General features: G+C 40.7%; 1 protein-coding gene and 1 long non-coding RNA gene across 7 annotated transcripts in view; one reads left to right on the forward strand and one right to left on the reverse strand.

Annotated features, from left to right (window-relative positions):
- The window catches only part of LOC117506754 (RNA-binding protein 10), a 37,921-nt gene extending 23,369 nt beyond the window's left edge, over positions 1–14,552 (reverse strand). For 5 of the 6 annotated variants that reach the window (XM_034166340.1, XM_034166339.1, XM_034166336.1 and 2 more), the window contains exons 1-6: positions 14,418–14,552; positions 6,608–6,674; positions 4,907–6,398; positions 4,719–4,820; positions 4,518–4,587; positions 3,524–3,597 (exon numbers count right to left, since the gene is read on the reverse strand). In XM_034166340.1, coding sequence (XP_034022231.1) covers positions 3,524–3,597; positions 4,518–4,587; positions 4,719–4,820; positions 4,907–6,398; positions 6,608–6,674; positions 14,418–14,493 — 1,881 coding nt within the window. In that variant the 5' untranslated portion in view covers positions 14,494–14,552. The remainder of the gene's footprint in view (positions 1–3,523; positions 3,598–4,517; positions 4,588–4,718; positions 4,821–4,906; positions 6,399–6,607; positions 6,675–14,417) is intronic. The other variant, XM_034166341.1, reaches the window with a different exon arrangement.
- On the forward strand, positions 136–16,083 carry LOC117506755. The gene is made up of 3 exons (XR_004559543.1): positions 136–456; positions 2,239–2,240; positions 16,072–16,083. It is a non-coding gene; the product is annotated as an uncharacterized LOC117506755 (long non-coding RNA).
- The last annotated feature ends 11,644 nt before the right edge of the window (positions 16,084–27,727 follow it).

The following is a 27,727-nucleotide window of genomic DNA, read 5'->3' on the forward strand; positions in this document are numbered from 1 at the left end:
CAGGTGGTGTGCAAAAGTGCATGTTCATGCTTCACACTGGGCATTTGCCCAAACCTACAATTATCAGTATTTAACAAAACTCATGTAGAAAAAACCTAACCGACGGAAAAATATCCAAAAGGACAGAACTTTGGAGCTTCACACTGGGCATTTGCCCAGAGCTGGGATTATCGGTTTTAATGGGACTCCTGCAGAACAACACCTGAATGATGGAAAATGTCCAAAAGTACAGAACTTTGTATCTTCACAGTGGGCATTTGCCCAGAGGTACGATTATCAATTTTAACAAAACTGCACCAATGTATGAATGAATGCTTGTGCCCTTGGAATACTGTCCAAAATGAGAGAACTTTGTAGCCCAAGTAATATCCAGATTCTCAGCAGTTTGAGTGTAGAGATACAGAACACTCTGGATAAATTAAAACCTTAATCTCACAAGAACTATATTGTCAATCAGTTTTCTTTACAAGGAGTACAGTAGTTTTTTTTTATTGCCGTGTAATTTGCAACAAACTTAAAGGGTAAAAACATCCTTAAACATTCAGGTTTTAATAGGTTTCTGTGATATCACTGTGATAGAGTGATAATTATATACTTTATTGGTCACTGTACACACAAGACCAAAACAAACTGGAAGTGGAAACAATTACATACCACGAACTACATGATTAGCATATAACAGAACTAAGCAAACCAAACCGCCACAACCTTTTACTTCTAAGTAGCAGAACCTCTTCATCAACAACGAAGGCCCTTCAAACAGACCATCACAGTAGACCCAGCCCGGTCACTGTCAAATACACCTACTCATTCAAATAAGTCAGCCAAAAAAAGAATTTCACAAGCACATTCTAGAGGAAGAAAAGCGACGACTTCAAGAAAATGACATCAAGAAGGCACGCACTCTTTAGGAAATATGTTAGAGAAATGTAATAAAAAAAGTTCAACTGGAAGAAAAGTCTGGCCAAACACTTAAGATTTTGAATTGGCAAAATTATATGCCACAGAATTTACAGATTGTAGGCAGCTGAAAATAAAACCCTCAGAAACACTGCAAACCTGACTAAACCATGCTAAAGAAAATGCAGGATCCAGTAACAAGGCACGTAATGCAAGTATTCAAAACTGCAATAATTTCTAATATCTCCAAAAACTCTTTTCTGTCTGCAGTATTGCACAAATGAGGATACAAATCCATGAACTTCACAATATTTTACCAAGCTGTAAATGTGATTACAAATATTCCTGTCAAACATTAAAAAGCTCCCCATCAAAGTTGAGGAGTCCAAGTGGTTTAAGTCTGTTTTGCGATTGTCCTGGAAAAAGACCAAGATCCTCATTGATGATATCCTGGACTTCAGCCATCAGAAGTGTAGCTGTACTTGGTGAAAGTGTCAAACTTGAAGACACATTCACCTATCTCGACGTTGACCTTTCATGTCTCTATATCCTTGGCCTTTGAGCTTGAGAGACACATGGGAAAATCTTATAGTCCTGAGGTCTCTGAACAAAGGTGGTTGGCAAGGCTGATACATTGCAGAAGAAGGAAGGTCCAAGTCTTTAAGGTCCTGGTGGATATTGTCTTATTGTATCACTGTGAGTCATGGACACTACTCAGTGACCTAAGGTGACAACTGGATATCTTTGGTACCAAGTCTTTTCGGAGGATCCTTGGGTACCCCTGGAATAATTTTGTATCAAATGAAGTACTTAGGGAGACTGAGATGAGTATCACTTGCACTGTGAAGAAACATCAACTGACGTCTTGGACATGTGGCATGCTTCTCTAGGCTTGATGTAGCACACGTACCCTTGAAAACTTCTACATGTGGAAAGAGCCAAAAGAATGCCTGTGTTTCATCTGGCTGCGGCAGATGACTACTTTCAAGAGAGTGAGATGAACTAGTTGGCTGACTCTGCGGTTACCATCCAAGACCCAAGGTAGTTCCATAGTGTGGTGGCTGCAGCGATGTTCAGCACGTTCCCAGACCTGACTAACTAAACAATCCAAGTGTAATCCCAACTCACTCACTACTTCCTTAAGGTTGAGTAAGGCTGGACTGTCATAGGTCTTCTCATTATGATTCAATTTTCATTCTTCCAAGCTTGCATACATGAATAGAACAAGTTAAGTGAATGATGTTAAACAAAAGCCCGGAAAGGGAGTTGAAAAAGAAAAAAGCCAAGCCTACTGACAACACAGCGTACCCAGTCACTGAATAAATGTGACTCGAGTAGTTGTCAAATCATCAGGTAGAAAGTTAAGGGCTGTTGGATGCATACTCTTTTGTTTTCTTTGTCGAAATGAGGGACGCCATGTCTTTGGCAACGCAAACACATGCTCGAATGAAGATTACAGCCATCTTTAGGAATGTCTTTTTTCTTCCTGATCCTACGAGATTAAATGGAGTGGACAAAGCCAGAGGGTCAAACTGATGTCTCGGAGCCAGAGCAAATCTTTGTCTGTGTTAAAAGGGGGGTTTCTAGTGGAGATAAAGCAGTGTTACTTCACCCTTCTATGAACAATATTCACAGGTATGACTGCCATACACACAGCATTGGTCAGTGGGGATAATAAACTCTGATCTTTGTCTCACATCTCAAAAACATCTCCTGTCATTTTAATCTTTTTCAATCTTTGCACCACCCCTCCCACATCATTTGCTAATTGGCACTAGTCAAGGTTAAATACAGCGTGCAAATGAGTTAATTACTTATGACTGTAGGTTATTAAACAAGCCATGTAATGTAAACACAGTGCTAGATTACCTTAATTGTCAATATGAAGTCATTCAAAAATTGTAAAAAATTAGCTGTTAGATAACCCCACATACAAGCCAATATGTATTTTTTTAACCATCTGTATGGCTAAGAAAACACTTGTCTGGGTCGTCTGCAGTTGGTACTGAAAGCAGCTCCATCACATGGTGGATTCTGCAACATGTCACGGATACATACTCATCGACCCAATCTGCACTGTGTGGTTACTTAAATACATTTTAGCATTAAACATGCACAGTGCTATATGGGTGGTCATTACTACTTTATTTATGAACATGGAGCGGGGCAATGGTTTCACAGGCCAGGACTTGCATGCATTTAATGCACAAACAGTCCTGCTATGAAAACAAGTTATAGAAATGCTCAGATAACACCACACACTCACAGGGGGAGTGTTGCTTCATTCTCTGAGCAGGACGCCATTGCGTTACTACATCTTCACATTGAAAATAATTTTTGGCTGCCATATTAATGCTTAAATTTCCCTTATAAGACCCTTATATGTGAAAAAAGTAAGATAAATTAACACTGCGATTTTCTGGTTAAAAACTTAATTACTGCTCTACCTATGAATAATAACGGTTAACAGTTAAAATAACAGTTTCCGTTATCAAATCACTAAAAATATTAGCAACCCTTTCCCAGGTATAATCATTCCCGCCCCCATCTACTAAATCCACTCTCAATCCCTCGTAATCCTGATGCGTGAGACAGCCTTCGTAGGGTGACGAGGATGGGCCACCTTGTTGGACTCCATGAAGTGGACTGCATCATCGAGGCTTAAAAACTCCACAAAGGCGGAATCGTAGCTGTAACCTGGGGACAGCATTTGAAATACAAATGGGGTTTTGTTAGTTATACCAGCAATGACAATCACCCACTACAACACAAAGACAGCAGTTCGTGAACACTTCGAAATCGGTGAGTATTTCTCTAAGCGAATTTCGTATCTTTACTGATATACATACCTTTTAAAGAATTATGTTTTGTTTGTTTTTAATACAGTCATCTGATGACTCAAGCATTAGTCTTGCTGACAGCCCAGGCTTTAGTAAAACTAAGCCTCAACAGATTCCACACCAGTGGCAGTGAACAACTGCATGTTGTACACCACAGAGATACAATTAGGCAATGGTAGAGCTGGCCTCTTGGGAGTAAAATAATACCTTACATCTCTTCATGTGTTGAAGTCTTGATATGCAGCGATATTAAATGTTCCTGACTTAAAATATGACATGATCAGCTTCACAAAAGGCCTTGGTGTTGCACATAATCATGTGCAAAGCAACCCCCACAGGACTTCATTCAAAAACAGAAATTAAGATCGCTGGGATGAAGAACCTGAAGTTTAAGAAAAGCCCTAACAAAGCACTCACATTTCAGAATTGTTGATAATCTTTGATAAACACCTTCGAATTTAAATGATGTATCAATCATTTGTGTCACAGGTCTTTAGTGAAAGCCATTACAAGTCACTGCAAAAATACAAAGAAGTGAATTCTAAATAAATCTGTCAACCGCCACCTCACATCCTGAGACAAGAAAAAGGATGGCATGATGAAGTGCCCCATCCTTCCTCACTGAGCGAGTTCACACAGCCGGAGAACAAGAACAGCAACCAAGAATCATTTAAAAGAAAGATTGCGGCAAGCCAAATGTCGAAAAAGCGAAATGCGTTGTGGGGCATGTTAGCAATCGTCTGCCCCAATAGTCCCAGAAAGAAAACCATTTCTTACCAGGCACAACACCTTTTATTTTCATCCCCTGCATTGGCACACCATCACGGACTGCAAACGCACCAAGAATCTGCAATGATCAAAACAAACAAACGAAAAAGTCATTACATCACATCATGCGGACTCCTATCAACAAGAAAACCATATCACAGTTTGATTGTACAACCAAACAACAGCTTTGTTTTCATAATTCATTTTTACCTGCTCCATTGTCGCATTCTTTGGAATACCAGTTATGGATATAGTATTGGAAACTTTGTCCTCCACCAATGCATTTCTGTAATCCTGATCCTTTGATGGAAACTGAGTAAAATTCAAGTTTATTGCAATGCCAAAACTGTAAAAAGTTACAATTTGTTGTGTTAAGCAAATACTTAGAACATACATACCTTACAACCCGACTCGCTGGGTTTTGAAACTGGGACTGGTTTAGACTCTTTGACAAACTTCTCCGGGGCTTGAAAGTTCTCATGTCTGTAATCAAATACTGTTACAGACCCAGTTCTGTAATCAATATCTCTGTAGTCCTGATCCCTAAGCTGTGCAGTGCTGTTGCTTTGGAAATCATCTTCTGCCCCCATCTTACTCCTGCCTAGTACTTCACTGTGTGGGATATCCTTCTGCCCCTTAAAACCACTATGTGCCTCCAGAAGTTTACCTGTGGATAAATTCATCTCCTGGAGGTAAGTGGTCCTTTCAGGAAGATTTAATTTTTCCTGTTCACGTTTGGGGTCACTTTCTCCAAGCCAACGTTTACCCTCATTCTCTCTGCTAAGAGGGCCAGCAAGCGGATTTAATTCTGGAAGGTGATGTTCTTGTGAAGCTTTGCTTCCAGCTGATGGATCAGCAAAGTGTCCCCTGTGAGCAAAGCTGACATCTGGCTGATCCCTTTCCTGAAATGGTGGTTGATCTCGAGTTTTAATGCCTCTGCCAAAATCTGAAGGCATCTTAAGAGCAATATTCCCTTCCACAATATCACTCTTGCTTAGGGAAGAGTTCTTGTCTTTGCAACGGTTTTTCCATTCTTCTGCAAGAGTCATCTCTTCACCACTTCTGTAATCAGCAATAGGACTGTCTCGTGAATCTTCATACTCCTGCTTTCTCAAAGAATGTTCTACATCCACCTTCTGCTGTCTTGGTGGAACACTAACTTCTGAAGGTATTCCTGATCTTGTTCTATCCACTTGAGTAACATCACTGGTTCCTAATCTTAAGGGAGATCTCTCTCTAAATTCAGCTGATGATCCCGGACGATTTCTGAAATCCGTATCAGAGTCAAATCTACCTCTTGGATTGAAAGGTGGCCGTTCGCGTCTGTCAGTGTCCATCATTCTTCTTTCGTGCTGAGGTATGTCCATTTGAAAGGGACCTCTATCACCCATATTCACTGGAGGTGTGTCATGGGTAGCCCCAAATCCATCACGACATTCCATTCGGTCAAAGGAAACCCCTCTTCTCCGATCACAATCAGGATTATTTTGCCATGACATATTGTAATTAACTCTCTCTCTATCTCCCATATCCATAAATCTGTTTGGTTCCCGTGGTGGCACACCTCTTGCTCCCATGCCTGGTCCCATAAATTCAGAAGAATGCCTCAGTTTTTCTCTAATGGACACTTCATATTGCCTCCTCAGACTGAAGTCTGTTTCATTTTCAGGTGTGAAGAAATCTCTACTTGGGTCTCTGCCTCGCATTTCACGTGGGTCCATGTCACACCCCCTCATAGGTGGAATGTCCATCCTTCTCATGTCCATCGGTGGTGGGTTGAGGGGTCTTGGGTCCATATGACCCATGGGCCCCATGTACATCCCATCATGCTCTCTACCTTCATGCATATACCAATCCCTGCCCCCAAACATTTCTCCATGATGGCCACCACTGTAATATAAAATTTGGAATAATGGAAATTAAATTAAGCATTGTCACATGATGAAAGCTAAAGCATAATCAATATCACAAAATAAGCTCATCAAAATTTAACTTATCCAACAAAGTTATCCAACCAATAAAGTATATAATCAAGCAAGGCTACAAACAATTACGTTTACACTTTGTCTTTCAGTTGTCAATAAATGCAGCCTGCTTACTGAAAGCTTGGCCCTCCACGTGGTCCCTGCCCTGGTCCATGCCACATTTTTGGAGACAGTACGTTATCTGTAAACAAAGATAGAAGTTTGTGTAAAACTGGTGCAAAGTCAATGATAAAAGTACCAAATCAATTACTAGGATCTAAAAGTGCAGACTTTCAGCTTTGGCTTTAGTATTTTTATACAAATTGTGTGAATGATGTGGAAATGACCCAATGCCTGATAAATAAATTGAAAATAAATGTACAAATGACTATTTAGCCGCTGGACTCCAAATAATGATGTGCATTACAGATTGATTAATTAGTTAACCGATTAGTTGTTAGATCAAGACAGTGGATCAACGGTTAGCATTTTTGCCTCACAGGAACAGGTCCTGTGTTCGATTACACCCATGCCTGTTTCCTTTCTGTGGGGAGTTAGTTTGCATGTTCTCCCCATGTCTGCAGAAGGTTTTCTCTGGGCACTTCAGTTTTCTCCCTCTCTAAAAAACATGCAAATTATGATACGCTAATTTCAGCCCCTGACTAAGGCAGCATTTTCTCAATCTGGAGTTGGACCCCGAACACTGGACCATGGCTGCGCCCAGTGGTTGGACTGTGTCTAACTGTCGTTAGGCTGGGTTAAACGTATGGGTCAAATTTCTTTTTATGTTTTCATGTATGTACATGTATGACTCCAAGCTGTCATTGATGTTAAAAGGAGCAATACACAGGATTAAGAACAGGGGTACGTAAACTTTTGATCAGATTCATTTGGGTAGTTCTCTTGTCGTTTTGAATTAAAAAGAAGAAACAGTTGGTTGACAATAAATGGCTTCACCCAACCACTAACCATGCATCAAAAAAGTTTTTGTGTTGTCATTCATATTCTCTTAAAAATGGCCAAAAAAGCAAAAATTCTGCAAGGGTATGTAAATTTTTGAGCACAACTGTAGGATCGTTTAAATATGCACTAATTTTGAGATTTTTTTTTCTTCCAGGAGATGCTGAAAATGTATCATTAGATTAAAAAAAAGATTTGGTTTCTGGGGCCGCACAGGGCCCTAGACCTCGGCTCCAGGGGGTGCTATGCACCCCAGACCGCCTGCAAATTTTCCTCTGATTTCACAATTTTCATTTCACAGCCCTGTATATTTGGAGTCAGTCTGGGTAAATCGTCGCACCCTTCCGGCCAGCTCATTTCGTCTTTTTTTGTCCCAGCTAAAATCCTCATGCTCTTGAATGTGGCGCTTTTTCAAATGTTTGATTAAGTTCGCTGTATTGTAGGTCGCGATGGAGCTTCTGCTACTCGGTACAATGGCTTTGCAAACATTGCACGTTGCTATCTTGCTTTGCGGTGTTTTCAATGTAAAATACAGCGGATATGTTGGGATGAAGTTTGTCAGCCACAGGACAGCAAATGCTCGCCTGCTAGCTGGCTACAAACTGTGGAAGGAATTTCCTGAAAGGAGGCGTGTCTCATTCATTACTCCCTGTTTCATTGAGACACACCTCCGTTCAGGAAATCCCTTCCGCAGCTTGCAGCCTGCAGGGAATCCCATTTGGAGATGTTTCAACAGAAGACACACACAGAGAGAGACATGGCTCTTGGATTGGAAATGTCCGCAGGTTGGATCAGAATTTTCCAATCCGTGAATTACATTGGTATCAGAACCCAATACCAACACTGGATCAGATCGGTCCCATCCATAATATACATACATACTAGGCATGTGGAGATGAATCGATATGAAACAGTATCTAGATACAAATGCGATGCGAGTGTATCGATTCATTCAGTGTGCATCAATTCAAATGACAGATGAAATCATGTTGCATCGCTTACCACCTGTTTCCATCAATTTTTTTTCCGATGCACACTGAATGCACCACGGACAGAAGCCAGAAAGCACATTTCTATCACAACAAACATGATGATATCAACAGCCTTTTTGCTTAATGATTCCCTTTTCGGTCCTTCAGTTCTGGACACTGGACCGGCCTTTGTTTTTGAGGGCGTTTATGGGAAAAATGATCATTTCTCTATGTTAACTGCAGATTGCAGCGGGTCTGCTTGAAGCAACGAAACAGCGCTTCGACCCGCTGTTCACTGGTTCTCTGCTTCACTGGTTTTCAGAAGCAGAAAGTCTGCAATTTCTTCATTAACCTTAGTCTTTACATTTAAATACTTCATCTACACTCAACAAAAATATAAATGCAACACTTTTGGTTTTGCTCCCATTTTGTATGAGATGAACTCAAAGATCTAAAACTTTTTCCACATACACAATATCACCATTTCCCTCAAATATTGTTCACAAACCAGTCTAAATCTGTGATAGTGAGCACTTCTCCTTTGCTGAGATAATCCATCCCACCTCACAGGTGTGCCATATCAAGATGCTGATTAGACACCATGATTAGTGCACAGGTGTGCCTTAGACTGTCCACAATAAAAGGCCACTCTGAAAGGTGCAGTTCTGTTTTATTGGGGGGGGGATACCAGTCAGTATCTGGTGTGACCACCATTTGCCTCATGCAGTGCAACACATCTCCTTCGCATAGAGTTGATCAGGTTGTCAATTGTGGCCTGTGGAATGTTGGTCCACTCCTCTTCAATGGCTGTGCGAAGTTGCTGGATACTGGCAGGAACTGATACACGCTGTCGTATACGCCGGTCCAGAGCATCCCAAACATGCTCATTGGGTGACATGTCCCGTGAGTATGCCGGCCATGCAAGAACTGGGACATTTTCAGCTTCCAAGAATTGTGTACAGATCCTTGCAACATGGGGCCGTGCATTATCCTGCTGCAACATGAGGTGATGTTCTTGGATGTATGGCACAACAATGGGCCTCAGGATCTCGTCACGGTATCTCTGTGCATTCAAAACACCATCAATAAAATGCACCTGTGTTCTTCGTCCATAACAGACGCCTGCCCATACCATAATCCCACTGCCACCATGGGCCACTCGATCCACAACATTGACATCAGAAAACCGCTCACCCACACGACGCCACACACGCTGTCTGCCATCTGCCCTGAACAGTGTGAACCGGGATTCATCCGTGAAGAGAACACCTCTCCAACGTGCCAAACGCCAGCGAATGTGTGCATTTGCCCACTCAAGTCGGTTACGACGACGAACTGGAGTCAGGTCGAGACCCCGATGAGGACGACGAACATGCAGATGAGCTTCCCTGAGACGGTTTCTGACAGTTTGTGCAGAAATTCTTTGGTTATGCAAACCGATTGTTTCAGCAGCTGTCCGAGTGGCTGGTCTCAGACGATCTTGGATGTGAACATGATGGATGTGGAGGTCCTGAGCTGGTGTGGTTACATGTGGTCTGCGGTTGTGAGGCTGGTTGGATGTACTGCCAAATTCTCTGAAACGCCTTTGGAGACAGCTTATGGTAGAGAAATGAACATTCAATACACGAGCAACAGCTCTGGTTAACATTCCTGCTGTCAGCATGCCAATTGCATGCTCCCTCAAATCTTGCGACATCTATGGCATTGTGCTGTGTGATAAAACTGCACCTTTCAGAGTGGCCTTTTATTGTGGACAGTCTAAGGCACACCTGTGCACTAATCATGGTGTCTAATCAGCATCTTGATATGGCACACCTGTGAGGTGGGATGGATTATCTCAGCAAAGGAGAAGTGCTCACTATCACAGATTTAGACTGGTTTGTGAACAATATTTGAGGGAAATGGTGATATTGTGTATGTGGAAAAAGTCTTAGATCTTTGAATTCATCTCATACAAAATGGGAGCAAAACCAAAAGTGTTGCGTTTATATTTTTGTTGAGTGTAGTTCTTTTTTACTGAAGTGCATTTTATTTGGGGGAAAAAATTTAGTCATGCACAGATTGTTGTACTGAATGTGTCACACTGAGTTTAATACATTTATTTACAAATGCTGAGCTTCTTTTTCAGTTGCAACTTGTAAGAAACGTCCGATCAGTCTCATCACAGCAAAAGTGGTGGACATTCATTTTCTGCAGTTTTAAGTATTTCTCATGTGCAGGTAAAACATGGTGCAGTGCAGTATGTGATAACTGTGTGGGGGTCTGAGCAGTAATGTAATCAGTCCCCCTGCATGATATGCGCCTGTGTCATGCATGCTGATGTGGACAGAATACGATTTGTCCCCCTGGTGCTCACTTCTAGATTCACTGTTGAAATACCCTGTTTACCTAAATACTGAAACTGAGCATAGTGCTGTAAATGGATGTAATTTTGAAATGATTATAGCAGTATTTTTGTTAAAGCCCTTTAACTAAATAGAAATGGGCCAATTCACATTTTTTTCAGTTCCGATATAAGTGCTCTTTTAGAACTTGTTTAAACCTATGTGCCTTCTCATGCCTTGTGATCACATCTGCCAAGCAGTGTGATGTATTTATCCTTTAAGTGTTTGATGAATGAAGTTATTTCTGTCTCATGAGAAAATGTAGACCTCATCTTTTTTTTTAAAAATAACAATGATAATTACAAGTTATAAATTTAGGTCTGCGTTTTCTTTTTTAATTACGTCATTGACTTTGACAAAGGCTGCAGGGGTGGTGACCAAGTGGTTAGTGCGCTTGATTTCAATGTGGAAGGTTCTGTATTAAAAACCCACCCCTGCCACATTTCTCCACGTAATGTGGTGCCAACATGCAGATCCACCTTGAATATGCTGTGTCGACCTCAAGTGAAAACAAAGGAGCAGCTGAAGGGACTTACTTTTTTACTCTGACAAAGGCTATTTATATTCACTAATACTTTTGATATTGCAATTCGTTGTAAAAGTTAATTATTTAATTGTGATATACTCGTATTATTGGATACCTTGTTTTCCTTCAGGTCCAGAAGCAGATGTTTGTTTTCATTGTTCTTTAAGTTTTTGTTTTTTGTTTTTTTTAATGAAAACATGCTGCTCGTATTTCTGCCTTCCAATTACTTGAACATTTTTTTCTTCTTTTGCACAACTGTCAACTACACAGGTCACTTTTACTATTGCACCTTGCACCGTTCTTTTAAACTCTTACATATAATATATTTTGAGATATTTATATCTGCCAAGGATGTTAATAAAATCATTGGCGTTTATTTGTATGTCTGTCTATCGGTTAGCAGGATTAAGTCAAAACTACTGAACGAATTTGCCAAAATTTTCACGACAGATAGATATTAGGCCACGGAAGACTGCATTAAATTCTGGAGGTGAACTCGATCCAGATCTGGATTCTGGCTCAATAATTCACTTTATATAGGCGTTGAAGAATTACGTAAACAAACAAACAAAAAAAACGTACTTTACGGATTTTCACCAAATGTGCACCACAGATAGTAGGTACATGACAAAAAAAAATTAAAGTTAAAGGAACTCTAACAGAAATGGTGGTTACAAAAGAGCTTATAGCGTAGGGCTGCAACAAACGATTATTTGGATCATCGATGAATCTGATGGGATTTGACACGATTAATCGGATTAGCGGGGAATTTTTTTAAAAATGTGTCAGGGAAACAATTTTTCTCTCCTTCCACCACTTTATTTAATAACAGAACATTATTTGAAAACTTAAAATACTTGAAAAATCAACAAATCGTCAAATGTCCCTTGGCTGTTGAAATATGAAATAATAAAGAATAAAACAGTTTATAATAAAGAACAAAAATAATTATTTCAAATGACATTGCTTTATCAAAGTGCTGAGTTGCCATAAAACAACACTCAAACATATGTTATAAAATATATGGTGAAAAGATATTTTTGTTGCTGCAAATGAGCAATTAGCATAACCAGTTAACCAGAAAACCTAAATTAAAAACTGTAGCCTGACTCATTATATGGGCAACATTCTCTGTATAACTTGTAAACTATGTGGTCATAGTCATCAGGACATGGTCATGTGACTCATGTCCCTTTCTCTAAAATTGTATTGTAGCATTAGTTATTATTACTATTATTATTGTTGCTATTATTATTAATATATAAATAAAAATAAATAAAAAAATATTATAATTTGTAATACATTTGACTCTTTTACGACAACAAATGCCGAACCATTAATTATTATACAGAAAACAAATGCACAAACATGCTGAAATGCCAGTAGCTTAATGCTAACTTTAACACTGAAAACGCCATAGACATGCTAACGTATTAGCATCGGCATTTGCATAAAATACATCTATCAACTGTTTCAGAAGACCATAACAGGTCAGTTTAACATAAAAAAAGGTAAATATTCCTCACAGACATATGCTCTTTAGGGTTTTAGTGGAGAAAAAATAAGATAAAGCGAAATAAAATAAATGAAACCAATGAAGCAGCAGCTCGAAGCACTCCTTCATTGGTTCAAGATTCAAAGCAAAGCTCGGTTGATTATATGTAAAAAACAAAACATTTGCGATAAAACAAAGTTATTTAGCAACTAATCGATGACTAAATTAGTTGACAACTATTTTAATAATCAATTTTAATTGAGTAACTCGATTTGTTGTTTCAGCTCTGTTATAGAGACCTTCAAAATGATGGTACTCTGTCAAACCTAATTATTATCTCATTTAAATGTGTGATTTGCAACAATCCACCATATAAAACACTGTTTTTCTGACAGTACTTTCCAAGGTTTAAAAAACGTCAATTTCGCCATGTCCGCCATCTTACTGACTCGACATCGGTTTTGTGTATCATAAAAAATATGCATGCGAAGGCTTCGATCACCACCAAACTTTGCAGAAAGGTATGTAATTACATGAATTAACTGTTCAATATGATCTGAAAACAGATCTTACTCGCCTTCAAGGCAAATTTCTTCTACTTTTTCAATCACAGAATTTCCTAACCTACTCATCAAAGTAATGCTGTTCGAAAATAAGGTTGCAGGGGGATTTCAACTATGTCATCAAATAGGGGGATTCCCGATTGTCAAAAAAATAAACATTCCATGAAACTCAAACTCAGCACTACTGCCTGGAAAGTCTCTCAGGCCATGTACAGCTGATACATCCACAGCAGCGGACGCCATATTTAGGTCATACACGTATACCTACAGAGAGATATTAGGGCATGGAGGACTCCACTGAATTTTGGACGTGATCTGGATTGGTGCATGTCAGAAATCTCAGCTTGCTCTTGCTTAATCCTGTCCTGAGCCCACTGCAACGAAATTTCGTTCTGTGCACACGTGTTGACTGAATGACAATAAAATCTGTCTAACTATAAGAAAGAATTGTTTGCAATCTCAGTGTGACGACCAGGGCATGACGGCTACAATCTGAGTACACTGCTGCGAATCAAACGGTGACAATCTCAGAATTTCTCACCTTTGAATACTGTCCATATTATTTGTACAAACAGCTCCGAGATTTTCCCCCAGTTCAACACATTCCATCAGATAGATTTCATTAAAGATCTTTAAATCGTCAATGTCTTGCGCATTTACAAGCGAAAATGTCCTACACCGACTTCTTTCAGCCTTGTCATCAAAAGCTGCAGGACACTGCAGCTGTCTGTAGGCGGCGCCACTGTTGGCCCACATAAATCAGCGCTAATTATAGCTATACTACACAAACAAGTTAATGGCCTATAGCAAATAATTGCAACAAACGCGAGAAAACAACAGAAATTACAGCGTTCACACATGAGAAAAGACAAAGGTTAAAAAAGAAAGCTGGGGCCTCATAATGGCAGAGGACGAGCTAGCGTTAGCTAAACCTAACAAAAGCCTTTTTCTATCTTCACTCTTCAGCTGCACAACAAGGCACACCACCCATCAAAATACAAATATTAGACATGACTGTAGTTTAGAAATGACTTTTAAGGACATACCGTATTTACTGTCGAGATGAATATAATATCGTTTGTCGCTCTCACGCAGGTCTTCGCTTACAGAAATGGCGGACATGAATGCCCTTTGTTGCCAGATCTAATGAGTCAACAAAAGCAAAACTGTTTTCATCCCCCCACCACCACCAAAAGAGGCAAACTAAATCTTAATATCAAGATTTACACGTAATAAATTGGATATACAAATATGAATACTCCTGTTCATAAATAAATAGTTGTGGAGTTTTATCATTCACATGGAGCTGTCTACAAATACTTAAAAAACCTCATTCTTAGAAGGATGAGGTTGTTATGCAACTTGGGTATGTTCAAATGCTTCAAGGGTCATATTGTGCAAAATCATTTGTTAATCTGCTTTTATAGTTATATATGGTGTTAAACATCATAAGAATAGGAAAATGAGAACATGCACACTAATTTCCAAAAATACTGTGTTGTTTTGATTTGGTTTTTTACCCAGTGAGGTCTTTTTTGAGAAACAGCAAGTTAAAATTACTATTGAAAGAGCTTAGTGTGAGCGTGTGTAATATATATATATATATATATATTACACACATATCAGTCAGATGTCCTGTGGTGCCCCAAAAGGGAGAAGCCGAAAGAAACGGTGTAATTAGTGATGGCATTTGTAATTTCATGTATTTTTTAGTTATATTTTAATTTTTATTATTATTTTTTTTGGGGGGGGGGGGGGTAGACTCGCTTGAATTTGAAAGATCAAAAAAATATAGGGTGCCATTTTTTTCTTCACATTCTAAGGGTCTGAAATCCAACAGGAAATACACTCAACAAAAATATAAACGCAACACTTTTGGTTTTGCTCCCATTTTGTATGAGATGAACTCAAAGATCTAAAACTTTTTCTACATACACAATATCACCATTTCCCGTGCAATTGGCATGCTGACAGCAGGAATGTCAACCAGAGCTGTTGCTCGTGTATTGAATGTTCATTTCTCTACCATAAGCCTTCTCCAAAGGCGTTTCAGAGAATTTGGCAGTACATCCAACCAGCCTCACAACCGCAGACCACGTGTAACCACACCAGCCCAGGACCTCCACATCCATCATGTTCACATCCAAGATCGTCTGAGACCAGCCACTCGGACAGCTGCTGAAACAATCGGTTTGCATAACCAAAGAATTTCTGCACAAACTGTCAGAAACCGTCTCAGGGAAGCTCATCTGCATGCTCGTCGTCCTCATCGGGGTCTTGACCTGACTCCAGTTCGTCGTCGTAACCGACTTGAGTGGGCAAATGCTCACATTCGCTGGCGTTTGCCACGTTGGAGAGGTGTTCTCTTCACGGATGAATCCCGGTTCACACTGTTCAGGGCAGATGGCAGACAGCGTGTGTGGCGTCGTGTTGGTGAGCGGTTTTCTGATGTCAATGTTGTGTATCGAGTGGCCCATGGTGGCGGTGGGGTTATGGTATGGGCAGGCGTCTGTTATGGACGAAGAACACAGGTGCATTTTATTGATGGCATTTTGAATGCACAGAAATACCGTGACGAGATCCTGAGGCCCATTGTTGTGCCATACATCCAAGAACATCACCTCATGTTGCAGCAGGATAATGCACGGCCCCACGTTGCAAGGATCTGTACACAATTCTTGGAAGTTGAAAATGTCTCAGTTCTTGCATGGCCGGCATACTCACCGGACATGTCACCCATTGAGCATGTTTGGGATGCTCTGGACCGGCGTATACGACAGCGTGTACCAGTTCCTGCCAATATCCAGCAACTTCGCACAGCCATTGAAGAGGAGTGGACCAACATTCCACAGGCCACAACTGACAACCTGATCAACTCTATGCGAAGGACATGTGTTGCACTACATGAGGCAAATGGTGGTCACACCAGATACTGACTGGTATCCCCCCCCCCCCCCAATAAAACTGCACCTTTCAGAGTGGCCTTTTATTGTGGGCAGTCTAAGGCACACCTGTGCACTAATCATGGTGTCTAATCAGCATCTTGATATGGCACACCTGTGAGGTGGGATGGGTTATCTCAGCAAAGAAGTGCTCACTATCACAGATTTAGAATGGTTTGTGAACAATATTTGAGGGAAATGGTGATATTGTGTATGTGGAAAAAGTTTTAGATCTTTGAGTTCATCTCATACAAAATGGGAGCAAAACCAAAAGTGTTACATTTATATTTTTGTTGAGTGTAAAATAATCAGAATAGCTTTTATTCGACAAGTATTCACATAATACAAGGAATTTGACTTCAGTTTGAGCTGTACTCTCTCTATACAGCATGTATAAATATACATTAAATACTGAATAATCCACAGTAATAAAATGTGCAAGTAAGATGTGCAATAAAACAAAAGAAAAGGATGTGTGAAATAGACAACAGATTGAAGTTAAGTTATGGGTGATTCTTTAACTACGGGTACTATTGGCCTTGTAAATGTAATTTCCACCACACCATTGCCTTACAATATAAAGTGCCTTGGGGCAACTGTTTGTTGTGATTTGGCGCTATATACATGTGCTCTGATGTTACTGTTTATCTCCATAGAAACTACTCACACAATCTTTCATACAAACTTTTTAAAGGGACATTATTGTTGTGGTGGAAATTACGGCAATAGTGTGGGACAACTACATTTTGTTTAAAAAAAAAATCACAACAGTTGTATGACATTTAATACCCCATTTATGTTTTGATTATTTTACTGATATTTTATTCAGAGATATTTTAAAACATTAGAAAAAATGTTTGTTTACTATTCATTTTTATCATTGAAGATCATAAGTCTGGGTGTGGGACAAGCACAAAACGGCAATATTTGCATATAATGATGCTGAAAAAAGGTGAAAAAGTCATCATAGACTACTAGGACAAATTTCTTCAAACACTTTCATTGTAAAGATAACTAAAAGTGTGAAATTTCCCCTTTTTTCATAAAATATGATCAAGGGACATAAAACTGCCCGTAGTCTAAGAATCACCCTTATACATGAATTAGTGAGTTTTTTTGGCAGGTTAAGTGCGATGGTCTGTGGAAAGAAACTGTTCCTGTGTCTGGTTGTTTTGGCGTACAGAGCTCTGTATCATCGACCAGAGGGGAGGAGTTTAAACAGTGTGTCCAGGGTGTTAGGGGTCTGCAGAGATGTTACCAGCTCTTTTCCTGGACCAGTATAAATATTGGATGGAGTTCAGGTCGGCTCTGCTGACTTTTTTCTGCAGACTTGACAGTTCGTTAATTTGTCTATTAGTTTGCATACAGGATGCCTAAAGTAGTACTTGAGCCTTTCTCACAGAGTGGTCCCACTAGTACCAACCTTTTGTACTGACCCTGAGTATTTTGGAAAATTATCACAATTTTAATTAAAACATTTGACTTCAAAACTGTTGCCTGTAATTGTTTAAATACAACTCCAAAGTCAACATGAAATGTTTTAATTTGATTTTAAGACTGCTCCATATGGATTTTGATGACATACTGTATGGAGATGGTCGTTCAGTCAGGAAATCTTGCCAGCCAAAAAAAAAAGAAAAAAAAAAAAGAAAAAGGGAATCAATTCCTTTGAGATCGATTGTCCATAATCCAGCAGACAGACTACAGGGATCACGTTTAGTGTGGTTACAGAGTCAGTTCGCACTTCCTCAGAGCACAGAATTCTGACATGGCAACACAGCGACATTCTTCTTCTGGTCCTGCTGATATGCAGCAAGTCTGGCATCAGTGATGTTGCACTACTGCCAACTTTTGGCTTTAAGAATCGTCAACAAGTTAAGCAGATAAATCCTGCCTTTCCAGAAAGCCAGGTGAACTTTAACAGCAGTGTTTCCGAGTCCTGGTCCCTGACCTCAGTCAGGTCTTTTCATCTCATCAACAGTCAACTGAGCCGAGGGCCGTGAGCAAGCACACGTCGATGTCATCCTGTTGAACAGAAAAGCAGCACAGATTTGATCCTCTGTGGGTCTCTAAAGTCTCTGTGTTCAGATGGTGTTTGTCCTGCTGCACATCTTACAGCACATTTTAAGTGTCACAGTGCTCACACTCTGTTTGGGGAATGATCATGACCCCTCATCTGACCTCCCTCCTTTCTAAGTCTGTCCAGTGAGTGGGTGAAGTTAAGTGGTAAGTCTTTTTTTCCCTCAGAACCACAGCACACCATCAGACAGCGACTAATGGGAGTCTGATGTCCACATTAAATGCTGTACCTTGACTTTCAGCCGCAGCTCAATGGTGTTTTCTGCATCTGAACGAGCATGTTGACCATCTGCTGCACAGAAAAAAAAGATGGGGGAGAGAAAACAGAGTAAAACAAAATTTCAGTAATAATTCCATGGGAGGAGATCAGATTCTCTCCATTGCTGCTCAGCATATTGTACCTGGTGTTGTAAAGGTGTAGAAACATGGACCCACAGCAGGGGGCGTTAAATGAATGGAAAATGGATAAGCCAAACTAACAATTTAATGTTGTGAAGTGCACAATGGAATACAGACAAATACAGTTTTTGGTATCACAGACATTTAAATGTTGAGTGACGTGTGGGCAGGCTTGAGGATAGGAGATGTCCGTCCTGAACCGAGCCGGTTCCCACACGGCCCTCACTGCCAACGGATCTGAAGAACACCGGAGCCGCCAAGTCCTGGAGCCCCAGGTGGCCACCGTCTCCAGCTGTCAGACCTGGCACTGCTGGCAGAGAACAGAAACAGTTTTAATGTGTGAGTTCGCACACTCCGTAAATCCACCGTCTGTGTTCTTTTGGGAGGGAGCACCTCCAATCACACACTCGTGCAGCTCCTGTCTAACCACTTATCTGGTTGGGGTGTGAAGCGAAGCCGTCGCTGATCACACCAAATGCCAATCCCACAGATAAGGCAAACACCACAGGAAAACAGCTGCAAAAGAAGTTCAGACTATTACTCAATGCTTTGTTCAGCAGAGAAAATTACCTCCAAGGTAGCTGGAGTTTGCAGTCCGGCCTTTATGGTGGTGGTGGTATGATGTGGATGAGTGACAGCTGGTGCTGATGACGGGTGACAGCTGTCACTCCCGGTTGCTATGACGCCCTCTCGCTTGAAGCCCGCACTTCAAGCAGGGCACCATCTGGTGGTGGTGGGCCAGCAGTACCTCTTCAGCGGCCCACACAACACCTGGATGTTTACTTTCACACAAGATTATCCAAATCTGCACCAATTAAACATGACTGTTCACATTTTATCAATCAAAATTTATGCCAATGTAATTAATTTTTTCAACATGCTTAAAACTTTCCTGATTGATCACAATGTTCTGTAATGCTACATTTACTTTAACCAGTGATTACACCTGATATCTGACTTTTTTTTGGGGGGGGGGGGGGCAAGAACACAGACAATCGCAGATCAAAAATTGTCAATGGGAATTCACACAAAGAGTGAAAATCAACTCCTAACAGATGAGGATGAAGTGGGTCAGAGTTTGTCATCAGTACCTGGAGGAACCACGTGTGCTCCTCCTGGTTGAGCGTCTCCTTCACAGTGTCAGCACAGGAGGGGATGATGGAGGTTTTGTTCTGCTTCCTGAAAACACAATAAAATTAATCTCTTAGCTTTTGTTAATGGAAAGCTAAAAACGTGCAGCAAATTTAAATTAGATAACTAACACATGATGTTACAGTCTAAAAAAATAAACAGCTTTTTGTGGTCTGTCAAAAATAGGGATGTAATTTTCCATTTGCAAATGAAAACTGAAATCAATTCAATTTCAGTTCAATTTATAAAAACGCCAAATCACGACAGCGCCACCCCAAGGCACTTCACACAAAACAGTTCAAGAACATTTTAAAATAAATTAAAAACATCAAATTTAAAAAGCACAATTAGAAGATCAAAAAATAGAAAAGAAAAAAAAAGGATGCAACCCACTATGCTAACCATAGCACTGATAAAAGAAATATGTCTTGACTTGAATGTCTTCACAGTATTAGACTGTCTTATCGCCACTGGGAGACCATTCCATAAGACTGGGGCATGATATGAGAATGCTCTTTGACCCATAGACTTTTTATTCGCCCTTGGAACACAAAGCAGTCCTGCATTCTGTGAGCGCAAAGCCCGGGTCGGTACATGCGGTTTAACCAAATCAGCTAAGTAGGTCGGTGTCAATCCATAAACAATTTTATAGGCTGATAAAAGAACCTTAAAATCTGATTTTACAGAGACAGGTAGCCAATGGAGGGATGCCAGAACAGGTGTGATGTGATCAAACTTCTGCTCCATGTCAAAAGTCTGGCAGCAGCATTCTGAACTAATTGGAGACCCCTAATACTGGACTGCGGTCACCCTAAAAATAGGACATTACAATAATCCGATCTGGAAGAAACAAAAGCATGGATCAGGGTCTCAGCATTAGCCATGGACAAAATGGGATGAATCCTCGCTATATTTCACAAATGGAAGAATACACCTCTGTTTACAACCCTAATATAAAGGCCAAAGGACAATGCAGGATCAAAAATCACCCCAGGGTTCCTCACCTTGTCCATATGATGTATGGCATATGAATCTTGTTGGACCAAGAACCATCATTTCAGTCTTACTAGTATTTAAAATTAGGAAGTTACTAGACATCCAGCCTCTCACTGATGCAAGGCAATCCTCTAGTGTTTTTAGAGAAATGAGATTACCATTACAATTATCAGCATATACAATTGAGTATCATCAGCATAGCAATGAAAGGCAATCCCAAAATGCTGTAGTATATGCCCAAGGGGAGCTATATAAAGGGAGAAAAGCAGGGGGCCCAAGACAGATCCCTGTGGAACCCCAAATTTCACATCACTAAGGTTAGCAGTAGTGTTAATGTATAAAACAGTGAGAACGACTAGAAAGGTATGACATCAAGCACACAAGGCCACTTCCAATAATCCCAAAGTAATGCTTCAGCCTATTGAGTAAAACATGATGATCCACGGTATCATATGGAGCACTAAGATCGAACAGCACCAAAACCGAAGTGGTGTCTGAAATGCATTATTTTTCTGTGAAATGAAAGAACAGTTCTAATAAAAACAATCCATCTATTTTCTATACTCACGTTCTCAAGTAATAATAATAGACTCGGGCTGTGACTGGGAATGAAACTGGAAGAATGACGAATGAAGAATTTTGAGTTGGAAAGACAAATCACAAAGAATAAAATTAAAATTTGTATGTACTCACCTCACTGGCGGCCCCTGGTGGATCCCTGCAGAGTTGATGTCGTCCTGTTGAACAGAAAAGCAGGACCGATTTGATCCTCTGTGTGTCTCTGAAGTCTGTGTTCAGATGGTGTTTGTCCTGCTGCACATTTTAAATGTCACAGTGCTCACACTCTGTTTGGGGAATGATCATGACCCCTCATCTGACCTCCCTCCTTTCTAAGTCTGTCCAAAGAGTGGGTGAAGTTAAACGGTGAGTCTGTTTTTACCCTCAGAACCACAGCACACCATCAAACAGGGACTAATGGGAGTCTGATGTCCACATTAAATGCTGTACCTTGACTTTCAGTCGCAGCTCATCGATGGTGTTCTCTGCATCTGAACACTGAATGAGCATGTCAGCCATCTGCTGCACAGAGAAAAAGACGAGGGAGAGAAAACAGTAAAACAAAAGAGGAAACGTTCAGTCATATTTATGTCTCATTTCTGAACGTGTAAAAAGATGGTAGACTGTCACGTGGTGAGTTTGTCAGTGTGACAACTTTGCTCTCTGCTGTGATCTGTGCACAGATCCAGGTTTAGAGGACGTGTCGTCTGCTGCTCAGACTGGAAGTCAAGTCCTGACAGATGAGGACGAGTGAAGCTGCTGAAGCAGCTCAGAGTTTGTCTTCGGTACCTGTAGGAGCAGCGTGTCCTCCTCCTGGCAGACTGTCTCCTCCTTCACAGGACGGGAGGCTGGACTCCTTCTCATCAAACACACTCTTTGGTGTTGTGTCGTTATAATTCATCTTTTACTCTGTCTTGATCAAAAACTACAAACCTGCAACAAAGTGAAAAAGTAAAAGTTAAACAGAAATATTTAAAAAAAAATAGATAACAATGCAAATATTAATGTGAATTTATTTTGAAATGCACCTCAGTTCCTTCCCACCATCTGCAGAGGAGCCGATATAAAACACAATATTGTTGTGAAAGTGTCGTGACACGGACCCACAACAGGGGGCGGTAATGAACGGCCAATGGATAAGCCAAAAAGTAACAATTTAATGTTGTGAATCGCACAACGAAGTACAGACAATAACAATATGGTGGAATGTCAATTATACACAAGGTGACGTGTGGGCAGGCTCGACGATAGAAGACGTCTGGCGAGAGAAGAGCCGGATCCCACACAGCTTCCACCACCAACGTATCTGAAGAACACTGGAGCCGCCAAGCCCTGCGCCCCAGGTGGCCGCTGTCTTCAGCAGTCAGACCCGGTACTGCTGGCAGAGAACAGAGACAGTACTGATGAGTGTGAGTTCGCACATTCAGTAATCCCACAGTCAGTGTTTAGTTAGGAGGGAGCACCTCCACCTCCAATCACACACTCGTGCAGCTCCTGTTTAACCACTTATCTGGTTTGGGGTGTGAGGCGAAGCCGTCGCTGATCACACCAAACGCCAATCCCACAGATAAGGACACACCACAGGAAAACGGCTGCAAAGAAGTTTTGATTATTACTTTGTAAGTCAGCAGAGAAGTTACCTGATTGGTAGCTGATTTCTCAGCGGGAGGTGGAGTTGCAGTCCGGCCTTTATGGTGGTGGTGATGTGTAGTGGATGAGTGACAGCTGTCACTCCTGGTCGCTCCGACGCCCTCTCCTGCTTGAAGCCCGCACTTCAAGCAGGGCGCCATCTTGTGGTGGTGGGCCAGCAGTACCTCCTCTTCAGCGGCCCACACAACAAATATAAGAACGATCAATGGCAAAGTCTTGATCTTATGATTTTGGTCAAACGCCAATCATAAGATCAAGACTCAACTCACCGGCAAAACGTCTGACCAATCATGTGGTTGCCATGGAAACGCAGGGTGCTCACTGGCCACAAAGAAACTTTGTTGGTGAAAGAATTCATCTGCTCTTCGTTCACTGAAGTCAGTCGACATCTAGAGAAGTAGCGAAATTTACTCTCATTTGTCAGAGATTTTTAATTGAACTGAACTTGGATCAAACGTAGCGTGTTTTTTTTTTGTTTTTTTTTGTTTTGTTTTTAAAGTATTAATATAACTGAGCCCTGAAGTCAGTTTGTCGATCTGCCCGCCGAAACACAGGTATGTGAGTAAAGATTACTCTTAAATTTTATTTTTCTGCTCCATCCACTGACTTTAAAATAAAATAATTTGACTGTGTTATTTATTTGTGTATTTCTTTCTCTGCTGTGTTGTTTCGGTCTAGTTGTTCTTGCGGTTGAGTCTTTTTTGAGTTCATCCTGAAAGATTGCTGAAGTTGAACAGTGTGCTTTAACGTTGTTTAACTGATATATTTACATAAAACACAGCTGAAATGAATGGTTTTAATCCACACACACACACACACACACACACACACACACACACACACACACACACACACACACACACACACACACACACACACACACACACACACACACACACACACACACACACACACACACACACACACACACACACACACACACACACACACACACACACACAAAATCCCCATAAACATTTACTCTTCTATGTTATAACATAAACAGAACTCTGAAATGGCTAATTTATACTTCCCAACAAACATTTGTGAAAGAGAGATGGAAGAGTTGAGACAGGAGTTTATACAGAAATACAGGGCACCTGGAATTCACAGTGTGAAAGTATTCACTTTTCTCACATTTTTTTATGTTACAGTCTTATTCCAAAATGGAGTAAATTCATTTTTGCCTCAAAATTGTACTCACAACACCCTACAATGACAACATGAATTATTATTATTATTATTATTATTATTATTATTATTATTATTATTATTATTATTATTATTATTATTATTATTAATTTAATCTTAAACTAGAGCATCGGGCTCATAGACAGCACACCTCTTTTGATTTAGATGTAATGCAAAATGTACACCAAATGGGGTTTTCAATATTAAATTCAAATGTCTAAAAAATCCACAATCCAGATCTGATCCAGATCAAACTTTTGTCAGGACACAGTGTGTCCCAGTCTGCATCCCACTTTCAAATGTGAGAGTGATTGGGGCATGTTTGATTAAGATATAATGTAAAATATACATTAAATAGGGTTTTCAGTGTTAAATTTAAATGGCCACAAGATCTGTAATCTGGAACAGATCTGATGTAAAGGTATATCTTCCCCTCTGGATATCTTTCCCCTCCACCCTTGCTGCAGTACTATCACACATTTCATCCTCCATTCTGAAGTGTCTGACCCCCTTTTTGTGTGTAAATTCTCTCAATTCACATCTATAATTTCTTCCCTGCTCATGTATTATTTGACTGCTCCGCTTATAATTGGGTAGGGGGTAAGATTTTCTGACCTGGATATCCTCCCCCACCCCTGCAAAGGAAGTCTGAAGAGGGATTTAAAGTTACTTCAGAATACATATATTTATAGAGTATATTTGGAAGGGGGGGTTTAAAGATACTTCATAATAGTAAATTATACTGTTACAGGTCACAATATCGTACAGCCCACCCTATCATGGACAGATGTTATGTCATATTTCAGGTTGTCAATCAGGTCCATATATTTGTAGAGTATATTTGGAAGGGGTATTTAAAAATACTTCAGAATAGGAAATATTACTATTGTGGATAGCTATACATACAGAAAGACTACCATTATCGTTCAATCAAACTGTGCTGCATCTGGGACCATAAAACGTCCATGAAATATAGTTTAAAGGTTCCTGTATCCTGATTGGGCCTTATCAATGTTTGGGCAAGCTTTAATCAGTGCTGCCCAGTAGGAATCTTACCTTTCAGGGGTTGGGGGGGATTTCCAGTGTGGGAAGAAGATATGCTAGGATATTTTCCCTCACAGTGGAGGGGGGGTGGGGGAGATATACTGTTACACCAGATCAAACTTTGTCAGTCGATAAAGGATATTATATAACGGCTGAGTGGATCCTTGTCATTTGATTGGTGCTTTGTATGTCACATGACATGGATTAATTCATCATCCCATTTGTGCTGCATTGCATTCAGAGTGCAGCTTGGTTCCATTTAGAGTGCAAATTTGGTTCCATACGTTTGGTACTATTGCACTCTCACGTGCATGCGCACACACATGCAAGTGCGCATGTCCTTGTGCACGCATACTTGTGCATGTGCATGTCGCGCATACACATGCTTGTGCACGAGTACATGCACACCCACGCTAATAGCTAATAGCTGCTTGGGACTCCGACGAGGGCGGTCGCATCTCCTCCACTTTTCCTTATCTCTGTTCTCTGCCTTTAACCTTCAAGTCCTGACTTCACCAGACTGTGAATTCCTCAAATTATATTGGATTCTGGATCTATTGGACTACTATTGGATTAACCATGGACTTGATCAGCTGGTCTCTGAACGCTATTGACACAATTTTTTCTACAAGAAGGTCAGGACCAGGGGATCCTACCTGCCCAGATGGAACATATCCTGTGAGCTATGTCCTCGACTCCTGGTGATCTTGGCATGTTGCATGCTTGGCACCTTTCTCCAATGAGGACGTCGAGGATTTATTCATTTTTGGTCTGTCGCAGGGCTGGTACTTTTTGGCTTATGTGCTGCCCTGATCTACCGGAAAATTGGCAAGACGGCGGCATCAAGAACCACGGCCCCTCGCTTGTCCGTCATGATTAACAAGGTTGGCAAGGCAGTGCATTCTCAGACTGCGTTGACTCTTGAACTCAGACGCAATTTGGATGACACCTTGGAGCTAATGCGTGCCTTGCAGTTGAAGCTGAAGGTTTCGGAGGTCGGTGAATATTCTTAATTCATAATTGGGATTTGGTTGTTCAAGTGGAACTGTTAAAAGTGTTTTTCACTGTTCAACCACAACACTCCAGGCTTATCTAGCCTCAAGGACAAATTGCCCAATGTTTACCTCCAGAGGAATGTCTTCAGGCTCTGATGAGATTATTCGGCTCCTTCTTATCTCAACCCACAAAGACAATAAACTGACAGACTTACACATGGACAAGACTGAAGCATGCTCCATATTTTTTTCCCTTTACCTCCTTTCCTGCTCCCCCATCACTTTACCCCATCCTGGCTACCGCTCACGCCACTTCTCCCCCCTCCGGGGGCTGCGCGGTTTTTAAGCTGCGGCAGGTCCCCATTCCCCCCAAGCTAGCGGCGGCGCAACTCCAGTTGCAGCAGCCTTCACCCACTTACCTCAATTCGGATGATGGACTTCTTCAAGTTTAGTACACATAAACAATGTCAAATGTAGATGTGTTGTCTTTAATTTTGATGTGTGCCATTATTACAGTAAACAAGTAATAATTGTGGATTAATTGCTGTATCTTGTCTGAGGTAATTGGAGTGTAAACGTAATTGCCCTTTTTTGGGATCAATAAAGTTGTCTGAAAGTTGTCTGAAGATCTTCAAAATTCTGAAGCTCATTAGGAACTTTTGCTTTTCTCTGATGGATCTAGATTGATGGATACTAATTTTTGCCCCACAGTATTTTTCTGTTTGAGATCACTTTAGAAGAGCTTTTTATCATCCTCTCATCACCCTAATCTAACCAAAGTGTGCAAAGCAAAGACACAAGGCTGATATCATCTCTCTTGTTGTTGGGGAGGTGATGGTCTAGTGGTTAAGCATTGGGTTTGAGACCAGAGGATCCTCGGTTCAAACCCCAGCCTGACCAGAAAATCACTAAGGGCCCTTGGGCAAAGTCCTTAATCCCCTAGTTGCTCCCGGTGTGTAGTGAGTACTTTGTATGGCAGCACCCTGACATCTGTGTGTTTGGGTGAATGTGAGGCATCATTGTGAAGCACTTTGAGCGTCTGATGCCAATGAATAAGCGCTATATAAAATGCAGTCCATTTACCATTTGTGTTTCACTCTGAAAGCAAATAGAAAGGCATATTTCCCAAAATGTTGAACTATTCCTTTAACTCTAGACAAGGGTTTTAGACTGTTGTCAGAACCAGAAGCTGTTTCTTCTTGTTTATTGATCACTGACTTGTTTTTTGCAGATGCTGGAGCAGTACCTCTTCCAGTTTTTCACTCCTGAGGAGTTTGAGAATGCTAAAGGCATTCTGTCGGAAACATCATCCATCCTGGAAAGTCTTTCTGACAGTGACATGTCCAACTCAGTCCACAGGTATGAGTTCAG

This window comes from Thalassophryne amazonica, chromosome 3 (genome assembly GCF_902500255.1).
Source record: "Thalassophryne amazonica chromosome 3, fThaAma1.1, whole genome shotgun sequence".
Taxonomy (NCBI): domain Eukaryota; kingdom Metazoa; phylum Chordata; class Actinopteri; order Batrachoidiformes; family Batrachoididae; genus Thalassophryne; species Thalassophryne amazonica.